This window comes from Moschus berezovskii, chromosome 20 (assembly GCF_049115385.1).
Source record: "Moschus berezovskii isolate FMDL1 chromosome 20, NW_MosBer_1.0, whole genome shotgun sequence".
Taxonomy (NCBI): Eukaryota; Metazoa; Chordata; class Mammalia; order Artiodactyla; family Moschidae; genus Moschus; species Moschus berezovskii.
Genome location: NC_142479.1, coordinates 21,544,544 through 21,570,534, shown reverse-complemented (window position 1 = coordinate 21,570,534; position 25,991 = coordinate 21,544,544). Strand labels below are relative to the sequence as shown.

Genomic DNA, 25,991 nt, shown 5'->3' with positions numbered 1-25,991 from the left:
GCATGTGGTACCTTAGTTCCCCAACCAGGGACTGAACCCACATATACTGCATTGGAAGGCAGGTTCTTAAACACTGGACCACCAGGGAAGCCCCAAGAGGATATTTTAACGAGACTTTGTACTTTACAGTTGATGCTGGAATGAGTTGGGGTTGTTGGGATGACATGCATGTATTCTGTGTTAGAAAGACATGAATTTGGGAGGACCAGGGGCAGAATGCTATGGACTGACTGTGTCCTCTCAAAATTCATATGCTGAAGCCCTAGCTCCAATCTATTTGAGGACAGGACTTTTAGGGGGTAATTAATGTTAAATGAGGTTATAAGAGTGGATTTCTCATAAGAATGGTGGCCATATAAGACAAGGAAGAGAGAATGATCTTTCTCCACACACATCCACCTAGGAAAATCTTTGTGAGTACACTGTAAGAAGGCAGCTGTCTGCAAGCAAGGGAGACAGCCCTCACCAGAACCAGACCATGTCAGGACACTGTGAAAAACCATGAGAAAATTCTGTTGTGTAATTCAGTGGTCTTTTGTTATTTCAGCCCAGGCAGACTGAGTTTATAACTAGAAAAATTTTTCAGCAATAGCAACAATTTTGAAAAGCTATGATATGTAAATTTTATTTAAAAAGTTGCAAACATAAGAAATACACGTGGCTTCGTTTATATTCAGAGTCCTACAGTTCTTTTAAAGTACAGTGTTATAATGCTTTATAAAATGAGCTCTTACAGTATCTGATGCCTGGCAACACTGATATTTATCACTTAACAACCCCCTTACTCTCCTAATATAATTTGCGTAGACAGAATATAAAATGACAAGTAAATTTTTACAGTGACTGCATTAATTATAATAAAAATATATGCCTTAAAGCACTCAAAAATTAGATAGCTACACTTGGTTATCCTAAAGTAATCAATTAAAATTAGTCTTAGATAATTAGGATGCCCATAACCCTGATTTTCCTGGGATAGTCCTGATTTATGTCCTGGTATAATGGCTAGTAGTGCCTTCTTTCGCTTAAAAAGTGCTTGCAAACTATAGTTAAGATTGCATATAATCAATTACAGAATAATTACATATTTAAAATTTTATGAATTTAGTGTTCAGTCTGGGACAGGAAATACCAACTGTCACTAAAATCTGGAAAATATGGTTGTCACATTATATAATATTCAATCACTTAAATAATTTTCTTCTCCAGGAGTCAAAGTAAATCTTGTAAATGAATTAAGAAGTACTAAGATGAACCAGGTACCAAAACATTTTTAGACTTTGAAACCACTCAAGAATTCAGATTTTTAATTTATTCAAGCAGTGTTAAGATTATTCAAAGGAAAATGTCAATACACCTAGAACTGGATCACAGCATGTTTCAAAAATACAGAAATAAATGAATATTTATTTCTGAATACCTGAATATTCTGGAAGATGTATGTTCCAGTCAGTGTTCTAGATGGAATAACAACTTCTAGTCCCTCCTTTAACATTATAAAATAACATTAAAAAATGAACCAATGACTTCAGTTTTAGGATTGAGGTCACTAAAATCAGAGTGGTCATCTAAAATTTGTATCCTACCCATCAATTGACTGTAATAATATGCTGTCTCATGGTGCTGGCTTTTCTTTATAATAGAAATAGGTCATTTTTAAGAGTTATCAAAGCTACATTTAAAGAGGAGAGCACAATGATAATGTGAGAAAAAATCTTTTCTTCCTAGAAATGTCTAGGCAACTGGCAAAGAAACGAGGGAAAAAAACACTCCGAATATTAAATTCAGATTACGCACATGAGATCAGCTTTCCACATTTGCAAAACACAATACCTGTAATATCTCTACTCAATGTTATTAACAATGAAAACAGGATCACATATAACTATAGAACACTGGTTAATTTAGAAGAACTCTTTCAGAGAATCATATTTGTTAAGTAGTTTCACTTAGTATAGATCTGATTTGTTCATTCACCATTCACTTAATATATAGACCTAATTCATTCACATTATAGTGTGTTTATGCTCTAAGTAAGAGTCTACTACTTGTAAACATTGCACCTCTCATAGCATCAATACATATGTATACTTTGAGACTAGTCTTTGGATTCCTGTTCTTCCTCTGAGTCCCGCGATCGTTTCCGGGAATTCAGTGAACCTTCTGTTTGCAATGAATATGCAGTAGCAACAACAGCATCTCTAAATCCCTGAGGCTGCAAGATGAAAAAGTATACAAGTATGCTTTAAGAACATCTAAAATAACAACTGGTCTTCCAAATACTTTAAAGTAATAAGAGAGCTACTTTATTCTTGGGATAGAAGTTATCAACCACTGTGAATGAAGAGGATAAACCTCAAAGACAGGTGTCCAAGCCAGGACTGTATTATTTTTATCTAGAGTCTCTTATGTATTTACTTATACATACACATATGCAGAAATAATAGTGCATTATAAAAATAATCTCTAAAGGTCAGTTCTAACAAACTTTACGGTAGCTTTACTGGAATAAGTGAAAGGAAGTATCCCACATGCCACAAGGGACGGCTGAAAAAAAATCTTTAATATCCTGACATTACCCAGGACATGGAACACACTACCCTACAGATAAGTATTCCCTCTGTTCTTAAGAATAAATTTCAGTTCTGACTAGAGTAGTCTTTATATATACTACTATTTGGGGGATAATGTTCTAAACATCAAAATCCGTCCTCAAATATGTTCACTGCCTACAGAAGTTAACAGAAGCAATTTGTAAATGCTTTCTTCAAATAATTACTGCCCACTAACACCAAAATCCCACTCTAATCAGGTAATACTGACTGTGATCTGAAATGGTACTGTAGATTCCTTCTGGCTCGGTGATTTGTACAATGTCGCCAACCTGCTTAGAGGAAAATAAATATACACAAACACATGTCTTAATTAATTAGTTCAGATGACTCAGTTCATAATTTAAATTTATAGTTTTACATTATAATTCTACTATTTTGTTGTCTAAGAGCACATAAAGCAAAGAAATATAAAAAACACTTCCTTAAAACAATAACTATATATATAATAACTATTACATATAATAACAATAGAATTTTTTACATAACTGAAATTTTAAAACAACCTAAAAAGACAATGACTAATTCAAATCATTTTATGCACAAGATACTATTTACATGTAAAATAAGGTGGAAGAAAATATTTAATGATATGGAAAAATATTAATAATATACAAAGTATAAGTTATACTGTATGATCCCACATTTATGAGTAAGCTTGCATACATATTTTATATAGAAAAATTACTAGAAGACTACAACCACAAAGTTAAGTTGCTATTACAAGGTAAAGGTTATTTTTTTGTTTGATTATCTGTATCTTTCAAACTTTCTACAGTATATATGTATTTTTTTATGTATGAGAAGCATTAAGAATTTCTTGGTATACAACTGAGGAATACATATTCATTATACTAATACAATCAATCTAGGAAAACACATTCTTTCAAAATGAGTATGGTCAGAAAAATCATTGTCATAACAGGATGAGGTCTGATTACGTAGAATTTTATTTGTACTCTAAAACTGAAAGCTCAAAGTGGTTGAGAAATAAAACTCTAAATTCTTATTAACTATGCTACCATAACAGCAACAAATATAGCTGACCCTTGAACAATGCAGGGTTAGGCATACCAATCCTTCTGCAATCAAAAACCTGAATGTACATGCATGCTAAGTTGCTTCAGTGGTGTTCAACTCTTTGCGACCCTATAGAGCATAGCTTGCCAGGCTCCTCTGTCCATGGGATTCTCCAGGGAAGAATACTGAGTAGGTTGCTATGCCCGCCTCTAGAGGATCTTCCCAATCCAGGGATCAAACCAGAGTCTCTTATGTTTCCTGCTTTGGCAGATGGATTCTTTACCACTAGTGCCACCTGGGAAACACACAAAATCCAAATATTCTGCTTCAAAAACAAAGGAATTGATTGAGTTATCCAAGAGCAGGAAGGTGAAAGAGACTTAGGACTCAATCCCAGTTCTTTTAATTCCACCTATTGTGATCTCACTGGCTTCCCTCATAGCTCAGTTGCTAAAGAATTGGCCTGCAAAGCAGGAGACCCAGGTTCAATCCCTGGGTCAGGAAGATCCATGGCAATCCACTCCAGTATTCCTGCCTGGAGAATTCCATGGACCAAGGAGCGTCCATGGGGTCACAAGAGTCAGACACAACTTAGCGATTAAACCACCACCACCAAAATGAAAATACAGAGACTGTATTTATTGAAAAAAATACATCTATAAGTGGCCCATGCAATTCAAATTCCTGTTCATGGGTCAACTTTACAAGCAAAAACTTTTAAAGTGCCTTTTAAAAATTACTTTAGAACTGATATAACTTATTCGCAAAAGCTAAAGGTAGAAGCTACAGCTCAAGTGTCTGACAGATGACTGGATAAACAAAGTGTGGTATATACATACCATGGAATATTAGTCTTAAAAAAGAAAGAAATTCTAACATTTGCTGAATTGAAGACATTACACCAGTGTCTTATAAAGCCAGTCTTATAACTCAAATAAAGCCAGTCACAACAGGAACAACACTGTATGCTTCCGCTTATATTAATGAGTGCCTAGTATGCAGGTCAGGAAGCAACAGTCAGAACTGGACATGGAACAACAGACTGGTTCCAAATAGGAAAAGGTGTACGTCAAGGTTGTATATTGTCACCTTGCTTATTTAACTTATATGCAGAGTACATCATGAGGAACGCTGGGCTGGAAGAAGCACAAGCTGGAATCAAGATTGCTGGGAGAAATATCAATGACCTCAGATATGCAGATGACACTACCCTTATGGCAGAAAGTGAAGAGAAACTCAAAAGCCTCTTGATGAAAGTGAAAGAGGAGAGTGAAAAGGTTGGCTTGAAGCTCAACATTCAGAAAACTAAGATCATGGCATCTGGTCCCATCACTTCATGGGAAATAGATGGGGAAACAGTGTCAGACTTTATTTTTTTGGGCTCCAAAATCACTGCAGATGCTGACTGCAGCCACGAAATTAAAAGACACTTACTCCTTGGAAGGAAAGTTATGACCAACCTTGATAGTATATTAAAAAGCAGAGACATTACTTTGCCAACCAAGGTCCGTCTAGTCAAGGCAATGGTTTTTCCCGTGGTCATGTATGGATGTGAGAGTTGGACTGTGAAGAAAGCTGATCGCCGAAGAATTGATGCTTTTGAACTGTGGTGTTGGAGAAGACTCTTGAGAGTCCCTTATACTGCAAGGAGATCCAACCAGTCCATTCTAAAGGAGATCAATCCTGGATGTTCATTGGAGGGACTGATGCTAAAGCTGAAACTGCAATACTTTGGCCACCTCATGCGAAGAGTTGACTCACTGGAAAAGACTCTGATGCTGGGAAAGGTTGGGGGCGGGAGGAGAAGGGGACGACGGAGAATGAGATGGCTGGATGGCATCACCGACTCTGTGGACATGAGTTTGAGTGAACTCCGGGAGTTGGTGATGGACAGGGAGGCCTGGCGTGCTGTGATTCATGGGGTCGCGGAGAGTCGGACACGACTGAGCGACTGAACTGAACTGAACTGAGACTAGTCAGATTCACAGAGACAGAAGATAGCATGGTGGTTGCCAGAGGTTGGTGTGGGGGGAGAATGGGTAGTTACTACTTAATAAGCGTGGAGTTTCAGCATGGAAAGATGAAAAAGTTCTGGAGATGGATGGTGGTGATAATTGTATAATAATATGAATGCACTTCATGCCTCTGAATTATACACTTACATGGTTAAAATGGTAAATTTTATCTTATGAATACTTTAACACAATTTTTTAAAAACTGATATAACTGTACACAATGAAGATTCTAAGAGAAAAATCAGACTCTCTTAAAAGATTATTTGTTTACATATAAGATAATGTTGATTTGTTTTCAAAGATAATTTAAGAAGGCCATTTTTGTTTATGATCTGTTACTCTCTCTGTTTTGAAACTGCCCTGCTCCTCAGGCATAATTCAAAAAAGAAGCAGAGACCATCATCCACTCACTAGTTTTTAGGTTTGTTCTTTCAAGATGAAAACAAAAGAATTCAAAATGTCATCTTTGTAATTGCAACTGTATTCATAAATAAAATAACTGCAAAGTAATATGTAACATAAGAATGTTATGTTAGGGAGTTATGTTAGTTGTGTTAGGGAGTGAAATCATCAACTTTTATGATGCTTTAGGGTTGACTGTCTATCTTTAATGAAAAATGAAACAGGAAAAATAGAGGCACCTCCTTAAAATTAAAAAATCACACATTTTGATCCAATAAAACAAAAATTAGCTAACCTTCTGAAAAATGAGTATCTAAATCATCTCGTATCACATGTCCAAAAAGGTACCCAGTACATCTGACTTTCCTGAGAAAATTATTAAAAAGGAAATAAGCTTTTAAGAAGCATTTACAGGAGGTTAGGACCCTAGGTCGGAGAAGGCAATGGCAAGCCACTCCAGTACTCTTGCCTAGAAAATCCCATGGATGGAGGAGTCTGGTAGGCTGCAGTCCATGGGGTCGCTAAGGGTCGGACACGACTGAGCGACTTCACTTTCACTTTCACACATTGGAGAAGGAAATGGCAACCCACTCCAGTGTTCTTGCCTGAAGAATCCCAGGGATGGGGGAGCCTCGTGGGCTTCTGTCTATGGGGTCACATAGAGTCGGACACGACTGAAGTGACTTAGCAGCAGCAGCAGCAGGACCCTAGGTTGGTGGGGTCAGAAGTAGAGTGGGCTCCTAATCCTGGGCCTGCTGGGGGTGCCGGGTGCCTAGTATGTAGCCCCCAGAACAGTGAGTTCCTTCTCAGGGAGGGGGACAGAGCCAAGGGTTTTGGGCAGGAGGAACGGAAGCTGCATCCCCCAGGCTGCAATGTTTATCCAGCAAAGGACTGCCGCTTCTGTGAAGGGCCAAGGCCCAGCATCTCCAGCAGCTTGGGCCACCGCGCCTCCCTCCCCTGTGACGTCCCGGGAAGGATCATGTCGACTGGAGACGATCTGTTCCCCTGGAACTCACCCGCAGTGTACCCGACCTGTGCTCCCTGCTGGCACTTTTTAAAGCTAAGCTTCAGGCAGTGCATTTTCTTTGGAAGTCTTTAAGCTGAAGCACTGCCCCGTTCCTAATCACATTTTTGCTCTAGGCAGTAAAAACAGCCTTTCTCTGTGGAGTGACATCTTAGGGACAGCCTTTTAATACCAACTGTGGCCTTAAGTCTGCTACCGTTTTGCTGAGCCAGTGTTCCTGAGAGCTCCTCTGTTACCAAAATTAGATTTCTGATCCCTAATCTGATTGATCATTGTGATGGAACAAGAGCAAAAACTATTGGTCTCAGATTCTAATGGCTTCACAAAGGAGGAGAGTTTGAAAAGCACTATTACAGGTAGTGAAGAAGGAATTCATAGGGCCTGGACTCTTAGGCCTGTTCATGCTGATCATGCTCGGCCACCTTTCCAGTGGACTCTGAACTCTGTGTTTAGTGCCTATGAAAACGACAACAGAAGGATAAGACCCCCTCCAGACAGGGGAAGCTTGAAGATCGTATCTAGGTTACTCATTGCCTAAGAGAAAACATACACTAATCACCCCTTCCTCCAGACATGCGGTAAATTTTTCTGTATCTATCGGAGTGTAACCTTGGGCTTATTGATTATTGGCTGACTGTTTGAGCACATGAGCACACAGCACGTGAATGATGGGGTTATTACTGGGGTTGTATTTTCCTTGGCTTATGTAAGTCTCAAGGAATTTGGAGTGGTGGGTTCAGACACGTACACATGGGGTATAAAAGATTTTCACAAATGTTGGTCGGGGTCCTTGGCTAAGAGGAGACTCTGCCTTGGGCCTGCCTGTGTAATAAACTGCACTTCACTATCAAAAAAAAAAAAAAGAAGCATTTACAAGTTTATTAAGAATCCTAAAGTCAAAGGGACATTACGTATCCAGGTGGAAAAATCTTCCTCGAATTTCTAGGTAAAAACAAAATTTATTTCATGTCTGCATCTCAAGATATCTTTTTAAACAACAAACTAAACTGAAGAATCACTTGGCTCATGGCCCCAGCTGAGATGAAGCTTAACATATGGCTGAACCGCATAGTTTAGGTCAGGAAGAAACAAGACAGAAGCACAATTTGTGCTCCAAAGCTGAGACACATATGAAACACTGTGTGGGGGTGTTGATATATTACTCCACTCTACCACCAGATCTTCTTGGCAAAGAGTGGTATAATTCTGAACAATCTTGGCCTCATATTATCATGAATATGCAAACTGGAGGAAAACCCACACAATATACAGGACAGAGACAAAAGTATTTCTTTTAATAACTGTTGAAATGTTATTCTGTTACTAGTCAAAGGGTAAAAATCCTGGTGAAGAACAGGGACTGGGGCATGAGATGGGAGACTGAAGTTCAATCTCAATATAAATCTGGCTAGTCAAGGTTTTCATTTTTCTGCTCAGACTAGAAGTGTTCATTTTTATAAACTATTTTCCCCCAGCATGAATTTCTTTTTCCATTCTTTCAAGACACACTATATTTTAAAACGCAAACAAGATTTCATGCAACTTTAATAACTTAAAGATATCTAATTTCAAACAATGAAGAATAAAACAATGCTGATTTTTATTAAATGAAGTCAACTACTTCTGATTATAACAAAGTATGCATACTACTTATCATATATCCACAGCCTAGGAAAAAAAGCAGTTTGGAAAAAAAGGTTTTTACCTAAAAAGGAGGATTCACTAGCAATCAATGCAGTAATATAGTTACTTTCAAGAAACAGCAATTATAGGAGAAAAGGAATGGACTCTTATAAAGCCAGCTATAAAATGTGGATACTGTACCTATGTCATAGAGTTATTTGTAAAATAAAATGAAATTTTATGTATACACACACACAGAGTACTTAGCACAATAAATAACAGTTAATATTCAAAAAATGGTAGCTTCTATTTACTATGTTTCAATCTTCCTGGGTCTTCATCTCCTCACGGTTAATGATAACAGGTACAGAGCCTTCAAAGAGTTACTGAAGGACTCACAGACATAGAGAACAAATGAGTAGTTACCAGTGGGGAGGGGCAGAACAGCAGTATGGGAGGAGGGGATTAAGAGGTACACACTACTATGTATAAAGGAAGCTACAAGGACACACTGTACATTACAACAAATATAGCCAATATTTTATAGTAACTTTAAATGGAGCATAACCTTTAAAAATTGTGAATCATTATATACCTGTAACATATAATATTGTATATCAACTACAGTTAAATTTGGTTAAAAAGAGTTATTGAATGGGTTATATGCAATGTTGTATATAAGGTGCACAGTTAAAAACCTAGCACAAGCAAGCATTCATTAAAATAGTCTGAGTTATAGGAAAAACATTCACAGAGCAGCAGATTTCCCCTAAATCTACCTATTCAATGTCAGCACACAACACCACTAATTTCTTGGGAAGGATTAGGAAGAGGCTGAAGTCATAAAAGTCTCCTTTTATGAAGTCATGGAGAAGACTCTTGAGAGTCCCTTGGACTGCAAGGAGATCCAACCAGTCCATCCTAAAGGAGATCAGTCCTGGGTGTTCATTGGAAGGACTGATGCTGAAGCTGAAACTCCAATACTTTGGTCACCTCATGCGACGAGTAGACTCACTGGAAAAGACTCTGATGCTGGGAGGGATTGGGGGCGGGAGGAGAAGGGGACGACAATGAGAAGGCTGGATGGCATCACCAACTCGATGGACATGAGTTTGAGTGAACTCCAGGCATTGGTGATGGACAGGGAGGCCTGGCGTGCTGTGATTCATGGGGTCACAAAGAGTCGGACATGACTGAGCGACTGAACTGAACTGAACTGAAGTCGTAAAATAGTTAACTCTAAAGAAAGTAAGCATGATTTTCCAACCAATGCTAACTTCTAGGATTTGACAAAGGGAAACTTCTCCTTCTAATGAGTGCATAAACAGATGAAAGAAACAAAGAAAAAGATGAAAGAAGTATCTTTCTTTACTCCTATTTTTCTTACTTCTTAGATGTGTTCTGTTATTGAGTATTTAATACTAGAACAGTAGAAGACCACTACAGTACACTTGCTCAGGGGGGATTTCCAAAAACATTTAAACAGTGAGATGCAGTTTACAGAAAACCTCAATCTGGAAAAATATAAACAATACGTTCAAGACTCTCATCTGGAGAACTGTTGCCAAATCTTTACAATAGGGTTTGTTGCTGAAAAAAGAACTGCTTTTGTGAATTCAGTATACAATGACTTATTTATAGAATTGGGGGGATGGGAGTCAATGGTAAAGCACTATGCATTATGGAGGAAAAGAGTTACCTAAAGTCTTTGGAAATGCCATCTTTAAAAGCAACATAAACTGCATGAACTAGTTACAAAAGATGTACAGAAATGTAATCAGTTCTGCTATGAGTTCAGGGTTAGTAAGACCTAACTTGGTCAGGCTTGATTTTTTTCACTTTGTACAGGAATGAAGAAATGCAAATAAAGAGACAGTGTATCTGACCAAACCCAGTATGTGTTAAAGCAATCCTTTTTTTCTTTATCCACGTTATCTCAATTTCCCCAATTTATTGGGGCATTCCCAAACCAAGTTTTCGTGGTTATACCAATTAATTTCAAAGCAGAGAGGATGGCATAAATCTGACATTTCTAGACTCCATAGCTTTCAATTGCCTATTTTGAAGAAAATGAAAAGTGGTTTGTTCACTTGCCTAGTAGCTTTAAAAACAAACACAAAGGTTTCATGCTGCCATAGTTTTATTTTCAAGAACAATACTGTGAAAGGCAAGTAAGTAACTGAATTGTAAGCAGGGTAGGGAAATATAAAAGAAAACAAAAATAGACATAATTTCATACAAGAAATATATTAAGAAACTAAGAAAAACCATCCTATTTTCCACATAAATTAAAGTTCTAAAGCTAACCTCAAAAGTTTTCCTTTTGTCCTGATTTTACTCTTCTTTCAATCAGTTCCAGGAACACAGAGTACTCACCTCCCTCTGTATGGTTAATAAATGGTACTTGATTTCAAAGAGCTTTAGAAGGTGGCATTCTTTGGCCACCTACTCATTTCAGGTGCACCCCATCATTTAAATATTCCAAAGAACTTCCTATGTAGCTAACTGTGCAGTATAACAACATGTTCTTATGCCTGTTTTAGGTGATGAAGGCAATAGAAGCTTTAGTTCATGGGGCACTATAGATCTCATCTAGCTCTAAGGAACCGATAAATGTTCAGTGTAATTTACCCAATATTGAGAATTACTAACCTGTTTCTATACTGACCTTTGCTTTTGGTCCCAATGAAAGATAAGCCGTATTGTAGCAGCATGTCCCCAACTTTCCCCTGAGGGAAAAAGAACAGGATAACTGACTAGATTATAAGTCTCTCAGAACGCCTCTGACCAAAAACAATTTTACTTTACTCAATTTAACATAATGAAAGCATATTTGGTTTCAAAAAACCAGGCACATGGCTAACATCCTAAAATTAATCGATTTTTACCTATCCGTGGAAATACTGCAGAGCATTATCACTACCCTCTATCTGCTTTCAGAAAACTTTATTGAGTCAATCTGTCAGTCTTCCTTATCAACAGGCTTACTGACATATTTTGACCACTAGAAGAAAAGCAAAACCTCTGGCAGAATATTCTTAAAGATTTTAGTAGAAATAAATCTTGAAGCACTGTGTCCTAATAAAACCATGAGTAAGGTTAGAAAGAGTCATAACCTTATTCATTATAGTGTGATTTGTATTTAAATGGATTCACCCCTTCTCATTCTTAGGAGTGTGTGATTTCTGAGAACAAGAATCATCTTATGAATATTTATACACTATGGACCTGATACAAGAGTTGCCAGAGAGTAGATGCTCAATAAATGTTAAACAATTGAAAGGATGAGTCAGTATCTCAGGGCACTGTGTTCTATGCTAAGATTTATCAGCAAATAAGAGAGAGTCTTCTCTGCTTTCATGGAACTTAAATACTCAATAAGCATTATACCAAAGAGGTAGAAAAAAATGTATTTAACTACAAATGTTGGATTAATTGCCTACCCAGTGCAGGAATCAGCAAGGCCTGATTTCTATCAAACTTTGTTGTCATCTGATTGGTTAAAATTACCTACAAAAGCAAAATGTGAGAAATTTAGGTGAGTCTCCCTCCAAAATTACAAGGTCTAAAGACACCGTGTGTAAAAACTTAATAACTAGGAGCACAGGAAACAAGGAAATCTGTATTCTTTATCACTATTGCCTCTCTAGAATATACTTAATCAAAGGAATATAAAATCCTTAATAAATCTCTGGCAGTCCAGTAGTTAAGACTCCATGCTTTCAATGCAGTTTGGCCACAGGTTTGATCCTTGGTGGGGGAACTAAGATCCCACATGCTGCGTGGTGTGGCCAAATTAAAAAATAAAATCCTTAATAAAATTAACTCAGTGTTTACACTGTTAGGGGAGAGACAATATTACCATTTATGATTTTACAGGAAAAAACTAGAAACTTTGAGGCAAAGAATGAGAAGAGACCTAAAATCATATAGAGAGCACAGTATAATTAAAAGAACTAGGAAAGAATAAAATCCAGTAACAGATCAAATGACCCCAAATTATAACTATACCAGACTGCTCAGATAATAGAGATACAGGTATTGTCTTACTCATAGATGGCCTCAAGGCTAATGATATTGCTAATTCTTTTACATATAGGGGCCTAAAGATAATATATTTAAAAAGATAGCAATTTTATTTTTTTTGTTTATATATTTTTTGGCTGCACCACGTAGCATGTAGGATCTTAGTTCCTCAACCAGGAATCAACTCTGTGCCCCCTGCAGTGGAATCTCAATTCTTAACCAATGGACCACCAGGTAAGTCCCACAAGATAGCAATTTGAAAGCAAAGACAAAAAGTGTTTAAGACTAACTGAACACAGTAAAAGTCAGATTATCTGGCACCTTCTCATCCAAAATTCTCCAGAAATGGTTATTTTAAATATTGTTCCAATACAGATCTTCTCTCCAGAAATAAGACAGATACTACTGAAAGCTGAAACTGGTAAAGAACTTCTAGAAAAGCAATGAGAAAAGATCTAAAAAATTCACCAATTCTTTAAGAAAACTGAGAAAGAAAAGGCTATTTGGCTGTTCCCACCATAGTGATCAACACCCTAAAATTTTTATATACAAAGGAGAAATCTGTGATCTAGATTTCAGTCAGGCACAAACTGGATGACAGCACCTTCCTCTAGTCTCTCTCCTCTAAATGCCATAGTGGTCTTCTCATGTGTTACCTTACTCCAGGTGTTTTAGAACAAGCTAAGTAGGAATTTAAATTGGTAATTAACTGAAATATATGTCTAACTGGCATCTACAACATGTTGAATAATACTCTTTACATACTATCAAGTGTTTAATCTTTATCAAGTGGGATATTACACTAAAACCTTTAGATTAAAGGTGCACTATTCAATTCTGCAGCCATTAGCCATGTAACTTTTAAAAACTAAATTAATTAAAACTAGAAATTTAGTTCTTCCATAGCATTAGCCACATTTGAAGTGCTCAACGAACATGCAACTATTATATCAGACTGAGCATTTTCGTCTTTACAGAAAGTTCTATCAGACAATATTTCTTTACAGACTATTACACATGTTACACATTATCCACCACACACTTTGAGGCAAATGTAAACAGACATACCGGCTTACCAGTTGTTCAACATCCCCAAATCAGAATTTGCATCAGTAGAAAATATTTATAAAATAATTAATACTCCTTCTGCAAAAATGTTGGGTTTACCATGATATAAATGAAAGTTATTGTGTAATAACTCCAAGCTCTTAAAGAATGAGTCCTGGGACATCCCTGGTGGACTAGTGGTCAGGATTCTAGCCTTTCTCACAAACTGTGAAGGATGGTGCCAAAAAAAAAAATGCATCTTAAAGTAGTGAAGTAATAATCACTTTGAAATTATGAACTTCAGTGCTTTAAGAGTACTTCTGCTGTCCAAATGTCCTTAAATGAATGAACAGATAAACAAAATGCGGTATACAAATAAAATGCAAAATTATTCAGTCATAAAAAGCACACTGATACATGCTACAACATGCATGAACCTTGAAAATATTATGCTAAGTGAAAGAAGCCAGACGGAAAAGACCACATATTGTATGAATTTATATAAAATATCCAAAGAAGACAAATCCACAGAGAGAGAAAGCAGACTAGTGGTTGTTAGTGGCTACAGAGAGGGTACGATGGGGAATGATGGTGAACGGGTATGGAAGTTCTTTTTGGGGTGGTGGAAATGTTCTAAAATTAGATAGCTGTGATGACTGCACAGTTCTGAATATACTAAAATGCACCGAGCTACACTTTAAAAGGGTGAATTTTATGGTATATTAACTATGTCTAATAGGGCTGTTAATATTTTTTCTGCTAAAAAATAAATGTATCTCTAAAAGGTGAACTGTACCTCAAGAAAAAAAGTCTATCTTCTATTTTAGCCACACACAAAGAAAGGTATAATTGGAATCTAATCAGGAGGAAACATCACAGAAACCCAAACTGCAGAGATATTCTCTAAAAGTACTGGCTTGTATTCTTAAAACATAGCAATAGCACAAAAGTAAAGAAAGGCAACTAAGAGATATGACAAGTTAAAAGCAATATGATTCCAGCTGGCAAAATGAACTGGGGAAAAAATTGTTATGAAGGACATCATTGAGATAAGTGACAGAACTAAAATATGGACTAAATGTGAAAGTGCAATATAATATTAAATAACTATACTCTGGATACCATATGAGACTATTCTCATTCTTAGAAAATCTATACTCAAGTATTATTAGACAAATGGATATGATATGTGCATATATTTTAAACAGCTTTTAAACAGTTCAGAAAAACACATAAACTGTGTGTACGTGTGTGTACACAGAAAGAAAGTGGGGAGAGAATAATGAAAAAGCAAATCTTGGGAAATGTTATACGGGAATTCTTTATACTATCCAAATCAGCAAAATAAATTTTATCTTTTCTCCACTGAACTATAAACAACAAAAAAAAAAGAATTCCCATTCATTGATGTACAGAAAATACTTTGGAATACACTTTCTGGGAGCAATTTGCTAATACATAACAAAAAGTTCAAAAATAAGAGATATCCCTTTTGGCTTAATATTTTCAGAAGTAATTGAATACATGGACGAAGAAGCATATATTAAGCTGTTGACTCTAAACAATGGGTGACATTTCATGTTGTTTAGACTACTCTTTTTTTGTGGTGGTGGCAGGGGGAGCTGCACTTCACAGCTGGCAGCACCTCAGTAACCTCAAGGACTGAACCTGAGCCACGGCAATGAAAGCCTGGAATCGTAACCACTAAGCCACCAGGGAACTCCCTAGAATACTTTTTTAATCAGAAAAGATGAAGCTCTTTCTGTTAAAAAACAAAAGCAAAAACCTAAGGAACTATACAACCCATTATCCTTGAGTGCCCCCTACTGGGGACTCCTCACTGATACTAACACAATGCTAAATTATAAATCGGGCTTCCCAGGTAGCTCAAGGGGTGAAGAACCCGCCTGCCAGTGTAGAACAGTTTGATCCCTGGGTTGGGAAGATCCCCTGGAGGTGAAAATGACAACCCTCTCCAGTATTCTTGCCTAAAAAAAATCCCTTGGAAAGGAGTCTGCCTGGTAGGCTATAGTTTAAGGGGTCACAAAGAGTTGGACACGACTGAACATGCAAGAAATTACAAATTAATGACAAGAAATAATTCAAGACAGGACACCATGTTTTCAGCATATGCAAAGCAAAAAAAAGTACGCTTTGAAGTGATTTTATTGAGGAGTTATTTACACCTTTGTGCTAAGGATTCTAATTGAGGTACAGACACGAAAATCAAGGTAAGTAGTTGGACCTCCCATCTCCCTCCTAGACAAGTGTGTGTGTGTGTGAATGGTAGGATGAAGCTGCAGAGAGGGAAATGCAAACAGGCAGTTAAAAAAAAAGTTTGTACCTCACTCCTTTTTTATCTCTTTACTTCTGAGCTCATCTTTACCTCTTCTCACATCACATATCTGGAAGAGTTAGCTCCTCCTCTAAATATCTAGCTTGTTTGTTTACACAATTTTTCTACCCGTCTGAGTGTGTGATTCTACATTATGTATTAATCAAAGACTCAAGAATAAAAGAAAATGGCAATGTTGGAAGAGTTTACCTGAGAAACATCAAGTATATTACAAAGAAAACAATGTAATTATCAAAGGTGGCATTTCTTTATCAAACAAAGTCCATTTTTATAATTCAGCATCTTAATTATGCTTTTTACTTTAAAGGAAAACTGATACACAACACTCCGACTAGATTTAATTTGTTTTACAGAAACCAAACTGAAACAAAACTACATTCACAATTGTACACTGGGGCTTCCCTGGTGGTCCAGTGATTAAGAATCCACCTGCCAATGCAGGGGACATGCATTCAACCCCTGGTTTGGGAAGATTCCACATGCTATATGGTAAGTAAGCCAAAACTACTGAGCCAGCACTCTAGGGCCTGCAAGCCACAACTACTGAAGCCCATGCACTTAGAGCCTGTGCTCTGCAACAAGAGAAGCCACCACAATGACAAGCCTCACACTACAACGAAAAGTACCCCTGCTTGCTACAACTAGAGAAAGCCCACGGGCAGCAACAAAGACAGCCAAAAAAAAAAAATCTAAAAAAAGGAACTGTATGTCCATATTATTTGCTTTCAGTCAGACAAATTTTATATTTTGCTATTTCTAGACTTTAATGTTTTTTTTTAGTCATATTGCACAACATGCAGGATCTTTAGTTCCTTGACCAGGGATCAAACCTGTACCCTCTGCACCAGAAAAGTAGAACCCTAACCACTGAATGACCAGGGAATTCCCTACATTTGAACATTTTATATAACCATGACTTTATAACAAAATTCCCTTTACTAATAATACTTACAGCTAATCTGTGGTTGTTTGCAAGGCTGATCATCTGCTGGGCTAGGCCATTTAATAATCGAGTACGAAGGGACAGGTCATCTAGGTCATGACGAAAAGGAAAAGCGATACCATCCACTATCACTAATCGAACCTAATTACAAAAGAGATAAAGATATTAGGTTTGGTATTTAAAATAAAATAATAAATGGCAACCACAAAGCAGAGTCCATTACAGAAAAAAAGAAACAAAATTTTAAAATCCAGCATTCTATTTCCTACTCTCCAAAGACTTTATTTTGGTCAGGTAGAAAGCTATTCAGTGTTTTCTGCACTAGTCACTAGAAGTTAGAATAAACTCTAGTTTGATAATTTATCATCTTAAAAAAATAATTCAGTAAAAAAATGCAATTACAATGCTTTCATAATTTGCCACTATACCCAGTCTTCACAGAGGTGGACCAATAAAAAACACTTTTAAAATCTTAGTAAAATCAATTTTTCAATTAAATGTCAATTTTATCTTCAGGATTCTTTTTATGTTAAAAAACAAAGCAAAAAAACCCCTCTCAAATATTAAATTATAAAAGTTTTTTCAAATGCTTAATTTTTGCTATATTTTTCTTTAACTTAAAATACACTATAGGGCAACTAACCATTACAGAATTCAGCAAGAGGCAAGTTTGTTTTGAATTCTAATCAACAAAGTTTACTTATAGATGATAAATAAACATTTTCATGACAGTTTCATGTCTAATAGGATCTAAATAATGGCTCCAATGGTGAAAATAGAATAATATATAACCTAAGATCCAAGAACAAACAGAATCTGGAAACTAATCCAATTGTAAACAAAATATGACAAAATTATATATTTTTATAAGGACTAGGCAAAAGGAGAAGCTTTTGTCTTAGTAAGTTGTTTTTATATCTCTCATTCATTACTTCATTCAACAAATATTTGATACCTACTATATGCTAGTCACTGTTCCATGCACTGGGGAACAAGAGACAAGATCCTTGATCTTTTGGAGCTTATGTTCTAGTGGAGTAAAGGACAATTTATATGCAAACAAATATATGAATAATTTCTTTTTTTAAACTCAATAGATTACAAAGGATATAACTCAGAACCATATGATCCAGCAATCCCACTCCAGGGCATGTATCTGGAGAAAACTATAATTCAAAAGACATATGCATCCCAGTGTGCACAGCAGCATTATTCACAGCAGCCAGGACAAGAGAACAAAATAAATGTCCATCAACAGATGAGTGGATAAAGAAACTGGAGCACGTATATATCCGTGTATAATGTATACACATATACATTCATTCAAAAAAATGAAATAATGCCATGTGCAATAATACGGATAGAACTAGATTATCATACTAAGTAAGTCAGAAAAAGACAAATATCATATGATATCACTTATACATATAATCTAAAACATGACACAAATCAACTTTACAAAATAGAAACAGACTCACAGACACAGGAAAAAACATAGTTACTAAGCGGGAAAGGAGTGGAGGGATAAAACAAGAGTATGGGATTAGCAGATACAAACTACTATATATAACAATATTTAAACAACAAGGTCCTACTGTATAGCACAGGGAATTATATTTACAATCCTGTAATAAACCATAAACAATAAACTGTGGAAAATTCTGAAAGAGATGGGAATACCAGACCACCTGACCTGCCTCTTGAGAAACCTGTATGCAGGTCAGAAGGCAACAGTTAGAACTGGACATGGAACAACAGACTGGTTCCAAATAGGGAAAGGAGTATGTCAAGGCTGTATATTGTCACCCTGCTTATTTAACTTATGCTGCAGAGCACATCACGAGAAACGCTGGGCTGGAAGAAGCACAAGCTGGAATAAGATTGCCGGGAGAAATATCAATAACCTCAGATATGCAGATGACACCAACCACCCTTATGGCAGAAAGTGAAGAAGAACTAAAGAACCTCTTAATGCAAGTGAAAGAGGAGAGTGAAAAAGTTGGTTTAAAGCTCAACATTCAGAAAACTAAGATCATGGCATCCGGTCCCATCACTTCATGGCAAATAGATGGGAAAACAGTGGAAATAGTGCCTGACTTTATTTTTTGGGCTCCAAAATCACTGCAGATGGTGACTGCAGCCATGAAATTGAAAGACACTTACTCCTTGGAAGGAAAGTTATGACCAACCTAGACAGCATATTAAAAAGCAGAGACATTATTTTGTCAACAAAGGTTTGTCTAGTTAAGGCTATGGTTTTTCCAGTAGTCATGTATGGATGTGAGAGTTGAACTATATAAAGAAAGCTGAGTGCCGAAGAACTGATGCTTTCGAACTGTGGAGCTGGAGAAAACTCTTGAGAGTCCCTTGGAATGCAAGGACATGCAACCAGTCCATCCTAAAGGAGATCAGTCCTGAGTGTGCATTGAAAGAACTGATGCTGAAGCTCCAATACTTTGGCCATCTGATGCGAAGAGCTGAGTCATTTGAAAAGACCTTGATGCTGGGAAAGATTGAAGGCAAGAGGAGAAGGGGACAACAGAGGATGAGATGGTTGGATGGCATCACCGACTCAATGGACATCAGCTGTGGTAAACTCCAGGAGTTGGTGATGGAGAGGAAGGCCTGGCATGCCGCGGTTCATGGGGTCGCAAAGAGTTGTACATGACTGAGCAACTGAACTGAACAAACCATAATGGTAAAGAATATGAGAGAGAGTATGTATATATACGTATAACTGAATCACTTTGCTCTACACCAGAAACTAACACAACATTATAAATCAACTATGTGTCAACTAGAAAAAATATAAAGGACATAATTCAGGAATAGTCAGATGGAACAGATGCATAGAGAAGGTATTGGGAAGGGACATGGAGCTTCCACGTTCTCTCCCAGAGCCATTCTCCTAGCACCTCCATAGGTTCACCAACTCAGAAGTTCTGAATAAGATAATTTATGATAATGATGGGGCTATAAAGAAACTCAAACCAGGTGAAATGACAAGTAAGTAGGTGGTGGGTAGAGGGAAACTTAGACTAGGTGTGAGGGAGACATCAATAAGAAGGCAGGCAACAGAACTGACTCCTGGTGGAGAAGGAAATGGCAACCCACTCCAGTACTCTTGCCTGGAGAATCCCTTGGACAGAGGAGCCTGATGGGCTACAGTCCATGGGGTCGCAGAGTCGGACACGACTGAGCGACTGACACACTAAATTGAGGAGATACTTGATGGTGCAAGGGTACACTTTATCTACTCTCCTATCTCCTGCAGGAAGCAGGATGGGGCAGGCAGCACCTAGAAGGCAGGATGGCGCCCCCCACCCCCATCCCTTCTGGAAGTCTTGGGGCCTCAGTGCCTGCAACAGCTGGCCTTGGGCAAATAAAAGTCTAAGTTGTTTAAAATAATTAATTAAAAAAAAAAGAAGAACTGACTCCTGGATAAGAACCTCTAGGAGAGAAAAACAACTCACATACATTACAAAAAGGAAGGTCAAAGGCCCTAAGACACAAACAAGTTTGGTATGTTTAAAGGGTCAGAAAAAAAGTAGTGAGGAGGAGCGATAGGAAAGGACAGAAAGGAAGAGTGGTGTGCTGAGGCCAAATGCTACAGCTCTTGAGCGAAGAGCTAAAGTTTTAGAAGTTTTACAAATCCATCATCAAATATAGTCAATTGTAACAATTAAACAATACAAATTTATGAGTAAATGAATTATATTAAAATATGGATAATAAATACTGAAAACTCACCCCTACTACATTTTACTATTATCTATGCTCTTAAGGTTATTTATATCTATTTTACCTTTATAGTGGAAACACTACATAATGATGTGCACGGTTTCTTCTCTACTCCATGTCCAATGACATACTTGAAATCAGCTATGATAGAGGAGTATTTTCTACATGGAAACCAGCAAGCAAATAAACTACAGATCAAGATTTGATTTGTTTTGCTGTCCAGACTTCTAATAAAGTGATGGAAAAAAATGTCATAATCAGATTGATCTTAAAAATGTGTCCACAGGGAACAGACTAGTGGTTGCCGATGGAGAGCAGGATGAGGGAGGGGTGGTCGGGAAGTCTGAGGCTGGCAGATGCAAACTATCAACATTATACGTAAGATGGATAAACAACAAGGTCCTATTGTATAGCACAGGGAACTATATTCAATATGCTTTGATAAATCACAATGGAAAAGAATATGACAAGAATATGTATAAGTGAATCACTGTAGTACAGCAGAAATTAACACATTATAAATCAACTATATGTCAATAAAACTTTTTCTAAATTATTGTGCCTATATCTATTACATTGCGAACTACACAAAAAAATTGAGGAAATATGCCACTACTTTTGGAAAATGAATTCAATAACTAGGAGTGATCATGAAATAAAAAGAAGGAAAATACTGCACAGGAAAATACTATATAATTACATGTTTTTGTTCCAGGGTATTTGCAAGGAGTCCCAAATACCAAGGGCATCCAAGGACCTCTCTGCTCAAATCAAACCTAATCTATAATGGAAGAATAGAAATAAGTCTATTTTCCTCTCTATAGTACAGATTTTATTGAAACTGGCTGAATTACAAAGATCTGGACCTTCTGCTAAGTAGTAACTGTCACACTGATGACTTTTCTCCTCCAAGTTTAGAGAGCAAGTTCCTGAATATACTCTGGTGAGTTTCCTTGATCTCTCAAAAGGGAGATTATACTGAATAATGGAGTCAATGAATGACAGAGTTTGAGAGGGTAGGGTAAAACAAGCATTGTCAAAAACCAAAAAAAACCCAAGCGTTGTCATTCAACTCAAGCTGTCATTCAACAGCTGAAATTTAAAAGTTACAATGTGAATTTCTTTTTTTTTGGCCTCACCCTGTAGCTTGCAGAATCTTAGCTTCCAAACCAGGGATTGAATGTTAGCTTTCTTAACATTGAAAGGGCAGAGCCCTGACCACTGAACTGCCAGGGAATTCCCCAGAAAATAATTTATAACCAGAAATAAATGGTAACTAGAGCTTATCAATGAATGTGGTTAAGTTGCAAGATAAGAGATCAATACACAGAAATCTGCTGCATTTCCATACACTAACAACAGAAGATAAGAGAAACTAAGGAAATAATCCCATTTGCTGTCTCATCAAAAGAATAAAATACATAATAATAAACCTACCTAAGGAGGAAAAAGATGTGTACTACGAAAACTATAAAATGCTAATGAAAGAAACTGAAGATGACACAGATGGAAAGATATATCATGTTCTTACTGGAAGAATCAATATTGTCAAAATGACTATACTATCCAAGGTAATCTACAGATCCAATGCAATTCCTATCAAATTACCAAGGGCATCTTTCACAGGTCTAGAAGAGAAAAATTTTTAATTTGTAAGGAAACACAAAAGGCCTCAAATAACCATAGCAATCTTAAGGAAAACAGAGCTGGAAGAATCAGGCTCCATAACTTCTGACTCTACTATAAGGGTACAGTAATCAAAAACGTGTGGTGCTAACACAAAGACAGACTTATAGATCAATGGAACAGGACAGAAAGCTCAGAAATAAACCCATGCACCTACGACCAATTAATCTACCATAGAGGAGGCAAGAGTATTCAATGAAGAAAAGACAGTCTCGTCAATAAGTGGTGCTGGGAAAAGTTGGACAGCCACATGTAAAAGAATGAAATTAGAACATTCTCTAACACCACACACAAAAATAAACTCAAAATGGATTAAAGATCTAAATGTAAGACCAGATGCTATAAAACCCTTAGAGGAAAGTACAGGCAGAACACTCTTTGCCATAAATAGCAGCAATGTCTTTTTGGATCATTATACCTCCTAAAGCAATGAAAATAAAAATAAACCAATGGGACCTAATTAAACTTAAAAGTTTTTGCATAGCAAAAGAAACCATAAACAAAATGAAAAGACAACCCACAGAATGGGAGGAAATATTTGCAAACTATGTGACCAAAATATATTTATCTTCAAAATACACTAACAGTTCATGCAGCTCAATATCCAAAAAACAAACCAATTAAAAAATGGGCAGAAGATATAAGTAGAAATTTCTCCAAAGAGGACATAAAGATGGCCAAAAAGCACATGAAAATATGCCAATTACTAGAGAAATGTATATCAAAACTTCAATGAGGTAATCACCTCACACTGGTCAGAATGGTCATCATCAAAGTCTAGGAAAAATAAATGTTGGGGAAGATGTAGAGAAAAAGGAATCGTCCTACATTGTTGATGTGAATGTAAATCCCCATCCTAAACCAGTATCCTAAACTTGTACTCTAAAGAACAGCAAACTAACCCCAAAGAAAGTAGAATAAAGTAATACACATTAAAGTGGAAATAATTAAAACAGATAAAAGATAAATAATTGGAAAAATCACTGAAATCAAAAGTTGATTCTTTGAAAAGATCAACAAAATTGACAAGCCTTTAACTAAAATGACTAAGAAAAACAGAGAAGATGCAAACCACTCCAATCAGGAATGAAAATAGGGACATTACTACCAACCTTATAAAAATAACAATTAAAGAGAATATAGTGAACAACTATATGCCAAAAAATTAGATAACCTAGATGAAATGGACAAATTCACTGAAAGAAACAAACTACTAAAACTTGCTAAAGAAACAGAAAATCTGAATAGATTTACAATAAGTAAAGAGACTGGAAAGTGACAGTCGCTCAGTGGTGTCCAACTCTTTACAACCATATGAAATCTAGCCCACCAGGCTCCTCTGTCCATGGAACTCTCCAGGCAAGAATACTGGAGTGGGAAGTCATTCCCTTCTCCAGGGGATCTTCCCAACCCAAGGATCAAACCTGCGTCTTCTCCACTGTAGGCAGATTCTTTACCATCTGAATCACCTGGGTAGCCCAAAAGAGACTGAATCAGTAATCAAAAGCCTTTCAATAAAGAAAAGAGCAGGAACAGATAGCTTCATCAGTGAATTCTATAAAATTTTTAAAGAATTTATACCAATCCTTTTCAAACTACTCTGAAAAGTAGAGAAGGAAACTTTCTAACTCATTTTATGAATCCAGTATTACACTGATACCAAAGTCACAAAAAGACATCCCCAGCAAAGAAAACCAGAGACCGGTGACAGACACAAAAATTCTCAATAAAATACTAGCAAACTCAGTCCTTTAGTATACTGAAAGGATTATATACCATGATCAAGCGAGATTTATCCTTAGGAGTACAAAGGTAGTTTAATATGAAAATCAATCAATGAAACACACATGATTAACAGAGCGATGGCTGGGGGGGACCCACATGATAGTCTCAATTGACTCAGAAAAAGCATTTGAGAAAATCCAACACCTTTCATGATAAAAGTAATCAACAAATTAGGGATAAAAGAGAGCCTGATGAAGATGGAGCCATACCTTTGAGTGTTCTGAAACGAAGTCTGAAAGCAGATAAACTTGTGCCAGTAGTTCAGTGTAGTCACGACAACGAAAATAATAAATATGGGAAAGAATATTTTCAAGAGTGAAATCCTGCAAAGCCTTTGGGTGCTCTGAAATAAGCAACAAAACAATCTTAAAATAATTAGTTTTACCTGTCATTTCACAAACTGTCATTTCACAAACTATCTTTTCAAAATTCCTGACCTCTTATTTTCACCTTTTCCACTGTCTCCTTACATATTATGCTATCCAGAAATTGTTTATATACATAAAGACTAGAGTTTTAACATCTACGTTTTCGTATCTGTTACTGCTTTCCATTGAATAGAAGTATCATAATGGAATTTCTTTCTTATTTTTTTCATAAGACTCCAAATTAAGAGTTAAAAGGAAAAATGTTCAAAAGCAGCATATTTTTCCCTTAAAAGCCATAGCATAATTTTATATTTAAGTAGAAACAATGATATAAAATAAAATTCCCTTATATTGGATTTTTAAAAATAACCAGATTGGTTCTGTACATACTTCAGAGAGAAACTAGCTAAAAATCATTGCATTTTAAAATGTACTTAAGTTTTAACACTGAAATAAAAAAACAATAAATTTCAGAGAACACTGCCTATTACAAACATATGTTTAAGAAATTAATTTTTAACCAAAAAGTTAACAACTTAATCACATACCAGTCATTAAGAACTATATTCCAGTGCTACAACCACAATATTTACAATAAGATCCTAAGACACTATTACAAATTACACCTGGGACACGGATAGCTTGACAAATGTTCAGTAGACATATTGGTCACTGGTTAAAAAGGACACCTAGTACTCCAATGCAAATAAAAATATCCAGCTGATTAGATTCATTTAAAGGGAATACAAACATTTTATGAAAAACATTATGCCTTTTAACATTTCCAGAGAAAATAATAAGTTAAGGACTACACATCCAAAAACTAAAATAAAATAAACCAAAAGAAAAGTCAAACCAGAAACCATGTAATTTTACAAGTAACTCCTTGGACTGCAAGGAGATCAATCCCGTCAATCCTAAAGGAAATCAGTCCTGAATATTCATTGGAAGGACTGACGCTGAAGCTGAAACTCCGATACTTTGACCACTTGATGCAAAGAACTGACTCATTGGAAAAGACCCTGATGCTGGGAAAGACTGAAGGCAGGAGAAAGGGACAACAGAGGATAGGACGGTTGGATGGCATCACCGATTCCTTGCACATGAGTTTGAGCAAGCTCTGGGAGGTGGTGATGGACAGGGAAGCCTGGTGTGCTACAGTCCATAGGGTCGCAAAGAGTCGGACACGACTGGGCAACTGAACTGAACTGAACTGAAGGACAAGAACTCGAATACAAATTACCTTTAAAAAAACTTTTAAGCAAAACACTATATTTCCACATAATAAGGACAAAAAATCTTCCCAACACTTTAACAGTACAATTAATATAGTCGAAAGTCAA

General features: G+C 36.6%; 1 protein-coding gene across 4 annotated transcripts in view; it reads right to left on the bottom strand.

Annotated features, from left to right (window-relative positions):
* Positions 1–598: 598 nt before the first annotated feature.
* Positions 599–25,991, bottom strand: part of RAD51C (RAD51 paralog C) — a 29,546-nt gene continuing 4,153 nt past the window's right edge. For 2 of the 4 annotated variants that reach the window (XM_088828630.1, XM_088828631.1), the window contains exons 4-9: positions 24,490–24,623; positions 17,078–17,209; positions 12,140–12,206; positions 11,365–11,425; positions 2,824–2,887; positions 599–2,215 (exon numbers count right to left, since the gene is read on the bottom strand). In XM_088828630.1, coding sequence (XP_088684756.1) covers positions 2,099–2,215; positions 2,824–2,887; positions 11,365–11,425; positions 12,140–12,206; positions 17,078–17,209; positions 24,490–24,623 — 575 coding nt within the window. In that variant the 3' untranslated portion in view covers positions 599–2,098. The other 2 variants (XM_055399611.2, XM_088828632.1) reach the window with 2 other exon arrangements.